At 44.1% G+C, this 6,084-nt stretch overlaps 1 protein-coding gene across 2 annotated transcripts; it reads right to left on the minus strand.

The window, feature by feature from the left end:
- Positions 1 to 67: 67 nt before the first annotated feature.
- On the minus strand, positions 68 to 6,058 carry RBM48 (RNA binding motif protein 48). Of its 2 annotated transcripts, none has more exons than XM_042044291.1 (5): positions 5,911 to 6,058; positions 3,920 to 4,110; positions 3,665 to 3,810; positions 1,245 to 1,780; positions 68 to 251 (listed from the first exon to the last, which is right to left on the minus strand). In XM_042044291.1, exons 1-5 carry the CDS (start codon positions 6,022 to 6,024, stop codon positions 165 to 167), a joined length of 1,074 nt encoding a protein of 357 aa, XP_041900225.1. In that variant the 5' UTR covers positions 6,025 to 6,058; the 3' UTR covers positions 68 to 164. The 2 variants fall into 2 exon arrangements, with proteins under 2 accessions (XP_041900225.1, XP_041900226.1); XM_042044292.1 differs by lacking the exon at positions 5,911 to 6,058 and adding an exon at positions 5,295 to 5,845.
- Between the last annotated feature and the right edge of the window lie 26 nt (positions 6,059 to 6,084).

The following is a 6,084-nucleotide window of genomic DNA, read 5'->3' on the forward strand; positions in this document are numbered from 1 at the left end:
CAGTACATTGGTTTCTTCATTCCAAGTAACAAATTGATACAATTTTTAACAGTGAATCACTGGGAAATATGGTATAAAGGAAGTTTTATTTTTTACATAAAAAAATAAGTATTTTAAACTATATTCTTTACAAAAGGACTGATGGAAGATGCTGCCAGCAGTATCTATATTCTTCTTCTCTGCTTTACAGGTGGTTTGGGTGAGCTGCTCTCTGGCTTTTCCACAGATGATGTTGAAACAGAATCTGCTACCTAAATTGGAGGGGAAAAAATTTAGTAACCTGTAACCATTACTTTTTTTATGCTCATTTTAGAGTAAGGCCACATCTCCAAGATTTGAGTATTGGGAGGGATTTATTACTATCATCACACTTGTATTGAATTTTCCTGCTGACTAGAGGAAACAAGTAACACCAAAGGCATGACTAAACGCAAGAGAGGTAAAACTTAGAAGACTTAGCACTACCTTTTTTGTATTTAACTACATAAATTGATTTCAGATATGCTCAGTGATAGAGCATTACATATGTCATTTCCCTTCTTCCTACCAGAGGTGTTTTCAAGCAAGGTTTAATGTGTTTTTTAAACTCAGGTATTTCAGGAAAGATAAGGAAAGCAGAAATGCGCACTTTGACATGTATTTTAGAAATGTATTTAATGTAAGTGGTGCTTACTTATAAAATAAGCACTTTCAAATCAATCTAATTAGTCATAGTCAAGGGAGTTTTTTCATATCTTAATTTAAATGAGATGTTCTATCAGGAATGTTTGACCTGCTAATTGATTTAATATCCTCCATAAAAGGCTATATAGCTTAACACGTGCTTCTCAGCATGGAATTAATGATTCTGTACAGCTTTTAATGGCATAAGATGTTGAAGCATAATGACACTGAACTCTGACTTCCATTATTCTCCTTTCAGAAACCAGATACAAGTAGCACAGCAGAGTCAGCAGGACTACCTGCAAAGTTATCATGACTCCACATGTGGGGAAAAAAAAAAGTGGTTTACTAAAAATCATTTAAGATCATGCTCTGACATTTTTACTTTCTCAAGTATAGTGTAAGAGGTCTGGAATAGAATTCCCTGCTATATTTGAGACTGTGAAAGAGTCAAATAGTAAGAGCTTTAAGTGGCAGATAAACTGATAATAATGAGTAAATGCTGAATAAAGCTGAAAGTCACTATTTTTATGGATAACAAGCACCTATGTTTGAACTATCAGAACTTCAAGAAACCATACCTCTTTCAGTTTATTTCGAATTAATGTAGCTGAAGTATTCAAAGACTCATCATCCATATCCACTTTAGGTATTTCTGGTAGTTGTGGACCAATAACAACTTCAGTATTGTCCTCACTTGTTCCAATGAGGGAAAACTTGTTACCTTCTTCTCTCTTCCTCTTACGTTCTTGCAGGTGAGTTGTACGAGGCATAAACCTGTCAATTCCATTGTAAGCTGGAACCATTCTTTGCTGCATTAAGGAAGCTGGTGGAGTGTGTCCTCCTGGATGTACATTTGGAGTTAAAGATGTGTTTTGACCAAAGTACGCAGAAATGTCAGCACAATTGTTATCATAGTGCGGGGATGTTAACAGGCTCTGATTCTGATTCCCAGATGGATACGCCATGTTGTGGGATACCCCAGGAGAACTTGTAAAGCAGGATGGATCCCAGTTACTGGCTACATGTGATTCTGATGTACTCCATGGACAGTCATGCTCAGAGTTCTTTGAGGCTGTCTTCTTAGGGCCCTCTACTTTCTTCAACACAAAGCAATCTTTAAAACAACAACAAAAAAAGCACCCTCACTACTTCATGTCATTATTAGTTCTAACACCCAAGAACAAAACTTTAATATAAATGCAGAAACAGTATCAGTGATATTTGATTCCCAGCTACCTTTCTGTGATTTTTTTTTAAGCTTGAAATTTAACAAATTCAAGTTTCAAACCAGTTTTCCAGTCTAGTGCCTTTGCTGGTTTGTAGCATTGAAAAAACCCAGATGTTTAGATGTTAAAAATCAGTGGCTTTACTTGCTTTAAATATCCCTATGCAATGAGTAATGATACCCAAGTATGTAAGCACAAGAAAGGAGAAGCTTGTGCTCAGCAATTTGCTTATTCCTCAGCTTGCCCAGCCTTCAGTGTTGCCTGGGAACTCTACAGTACAGGAGCCTTTGTAAACACAGTCCATTCTTAACATTCCCCCAGTGCAAATATGTGGGCTGGAGAAAATTTTTTTTAAGGTTCTGATATAGCCATCTTCCTTCCAAAACTGTCCCTTTGGCATGCCTGAGGAGGCTGGAACAAGGGTGAAAATGTGATCCCAAATTTCCTGCCAGGGCTTTAAACTTCTGGTAACAGTTTGAAAGAAAACAAGAAGTGAAGGAAATACTTCAATATTAAAGCTTAAGCATTTCATTATTTTAGTCTTAATCAAAGCTAAAAAATTACTTTGAAAAGGATATACTTCTCTAAATACTGAGAGATGTCTCCCTGTAAACATACTTAAAATGCATCTGTATTGGGTTTGGATGGCCTGGTTTTTTGTAGCATGGGGGCTACAGGGGTGGCTTCTGTGAGAAGCTGCTAGAAGCTTCCTCAGCATCTGGCAGAGCAAATCCGTGGTGGCTCCAAAGATGGATGTGCTGCTGACCAAGGCTGGGCCAATTAGAAATGGTGGTAATGCCTCTGTGGGAACAGATTTATGAAGATAAACAAAAACTGGTTGCAGAGTTGTAACTGCAGCCAGAGAAGAGCAGAGCAAGAACATGACAGAAACAGCCCTGCAGGTGCCAAGGTCAGGGAAGAAGGAGGGGGAGGAGGTGCTGCAGGCACCAGAGTTGAGGTTTTCCTGCAGCCCATGCTGATGATCATGGCGAAGCAGCTGTGCCCCTGCAGCCCATGGAGGGCCGTGGGGATGCAGCGACCCACCCACAGCCCGTGGAGGAGCCCCACGCTGGAGCATGGGGCTCCCAGGCTGGAGCAGCCTGTCCTTGGAGGACTGCACCCCATGGAAGAGTGACCCATGCTGCAGCAGTTTGGGGAGGACTGTTGCCCATGGGATGGACTCGTGTCGCAGCAGGTCACAGGGAACTGTTGCTCGTGAGATGAAGTCACGTTCGAGAAGTTTGAGAAGAACTGTCTCCCGTGGGAGGGACCCCACGGTGCAGCAGGGGAAGGACTCCTCTCCCTGAGCAGTGGGAGAAGCCACGGGTGATGAACTGACCATAACCCTCATTCCCTGTCTCCTTGTGCTGCTGGGGTAGGAGGTAGAGCTGGAAGAAGGCAGGGCTGGGGGAAAGGTGTTTATATGGGCTTATTTTACTTCTCATTATCCTGCTCTGATTTTGTTAGCAATAAATTCACTTTGTATCTCTAATTAGAGCCTGTTTTGCCCTCGATGGTATTTGACGAGCGATCTCTCTCCTGGTCCTTATCTCAACCCATGAACCCTTCATTAAATTTTCTCTCCTCTGTCCAGTTTGTGGGGGGTGGTGAGTGAGCGGCTTTGGTGGGTGCCTGGCACCTGGCCAGCACCAACCCACTACAGCATCTTTAAAAGAGGTAGGTAAAAACCATTTTCTTTAACGGGCACTTTAGCCAAAACCCCACCCACCCCTGAAGAATGTTAAGATTTTATAGGAAATGTAAACACAAACCTCTTTGATTTGTTGCTTTTGCTATGTACTTTCTTCTATCCTGCAACTTCTCTCTAGTTTCTTGGACTGTTTCAAATTCTGGAGCATAGCACACATGCAGCAAACTACCAAAGAAACTTCGTTCATCCATTTTTTTCTTGGCCACCCTGAAGGGAATTAAATTGTATTGGGAAAACTGAGGGTTTTACTCCAACTCTCTAGAAACTTAACACATTTCAAGTACAGAAGTTGTAAAGATATTGCCCTGTCCAATACCTTGCACACTGCAGTTTTTTGAATTTTATGAGATACACTTCAGTAAATTGCTCTGCTGGATATTCATCTAGAGCATGATACTCATCAATGGCACCATACAATGCAAATTGTTCAACTAATTCCTTCATAACACCTAATGCAGGAACTCCTTGTATCAGTAAATAGCGAGATTCCAAGTTGATAGTGTAAACCTGAAAAAAAATAAAAACAAAAAGTATTCAAAAATGTTCCCATTCTTGCTTTATTGCAAAAGGCAGGCATTTCTCCATGTTTTCTGTTGTTCTCCAAATCCTCTCATGATGCTGAAAACCCCTATGTACTCTGATTTGCAGGGCAGTAAGCACATGGTTATTTGGGACCTCTTCATCCCTGAGCAAGAGCTCAAGCTTCTCAAGAACAGTAAAACATGAGACTTGACTTTTCTGCACAAGGTCAGAGTACTACTGCCAGTTGCTGAGTAAAATCTCTTAAGTCACTGGCCAACTTCCATGCAAGACATGCTAGTAACCAGTTCATAGGAGGAACTGCCAAAATACAGAAAAAACCACTGGGTTAGGCAGAGAAGTCGTGCAGATGAAGCAAAGTGCTTTTTCCCACACAGGGAGTTAAAAAACAATTCCCACAATTCCCTGGGGCAGATCCTGTGTGTGTGGCAGAGCTGTCTCCTTGCCATGGTGATCCAACAGCACATGTTTTAAAGACACACACACAAAATCTGGATGCTGAGAGAAACAAGGTCTTCTCCCAGCAGGTTAAAAACCAAACCAACCATTTTCTTCTGCTTTGTGTAGTGATGGTCACATAACAGACTCTAACCAAAGCTTTTCAATGGCTCACTATGCACAACAGGCACCTAGGCAGCTCTTCCCTGAAATCAGAGGAAATTTATTCTGAGTTTGTTAAAAAAAACCCAACCCAAACCACAAACATTTAGACTGCATAAGGTACACACCTCAAAAAAAAAAAAAAAAGACTATTCTGGACAAAGTGGGAACTGCTCGGGAAATCAGCTCTCAAACTTCCACTATAAAAAACAACTCTCCACCGACACGTCACATAAGTTGTTCTTGTGGCAGCTGCATACTCCCACCTGCATTCTTTTTGGAACAAGAGACTGAAGGATCCTGATGCTTTCACTATGTGATTTTTTTTTTTGGCAGGTTTGTCCTTCTACCTCTTTCTTGTCCAGGAAAAAGAGATTTGAATGAGGATTTTTTCACACTTGGGACATCCATACTATTTCTCCTGCGTTCATTCTCCAGTGCCCAGTGATGGCTGGATGCCTGTGGTGGCCATTGTCCCTCTGTGGATGCACAAAAGGCTCTCTGTCCTCTGCCCCACCGTGTACACTTGGAAGAGTAAAAGAACTTAATACCTTTGAGACTTCATGAAGCACGGAGGGTTTGAAATTTTACAGGAGGGTGGTGATAGCGAAAGAGATGTGCCTTCTGTATGTGTGCAAGAGTGACCACTGTTCCGGCACTGGTGAGACCACACCTCCTATCCGGGGCTCAGGTCAGGACCCCTCTCCCCAAGACACTGAGGTGCCGGAGCGTGTCCAGAGAAGGGCAACGGAGCTGGTGAAGGCTCTGGGTCACCGCTCTGATGAGGAGCAGCTGAGCGGGCTGGGCGGGCTCAGCCTGGGAAAAAAGGTGGCTCAGGGGAGACCTTATACTCTACAGACGCTACTACAGACGCTCTCTACAACTCCCTGACAAGAAGCTGGAGATAGACGTGGGTCGGACGTCATGACCTTAAAGGTCTTTTCCAACCTTAGCGATTCTATGATCCTTTCTCACGCTGGCCCTAGAAGGTGCCGCTACAGCTCGTTGTACACCAAGCGCACACACAGATACCCAAATCTCGCAGTTCTGCTGCAGTAACGAGAAGCTCCTGCCGCGCAACAGGCGAGGCCCACAGCCTCCCTCCCTCCCGTCCCCGGGAGCCGCGGGACTCCAGCGCAGGCCCGGCCCCCCCCGCCCCCCCCCCACCTTCACGGCGCGCGGCCGCCACCCCTCGCGGTACTTGGCGCGCGACTCGCAGGCTCCGAGCTGCGCGTGGTGCCGGCACGGACCGCCCGGACCGCCGCTGCTGCCGGCCGCCATCTTCCCATCGCCCACCGCGCCCCGCGCCGCACAGCCCCTATTGGCTCCCTCCGTGAGGCA

The sequence above is a fragment of the Corvus kubaryi genome, unplaced genomic scaffold (assembly GCF_017639235.1).
Source record: "Corvus kubaryi isolate FWS band 111438036 unplaced genomic scaffold, C.kubaryi_AGA036_p1.0 37398, whole genome shotgun sequence".
NCBI classification, from domain to species: domain Eukaryota; kingdom Metazoa; phylum Chordata; class Aves; order Passeriformes; family Corvidae; genus Corvus; species Corvus kubaryi.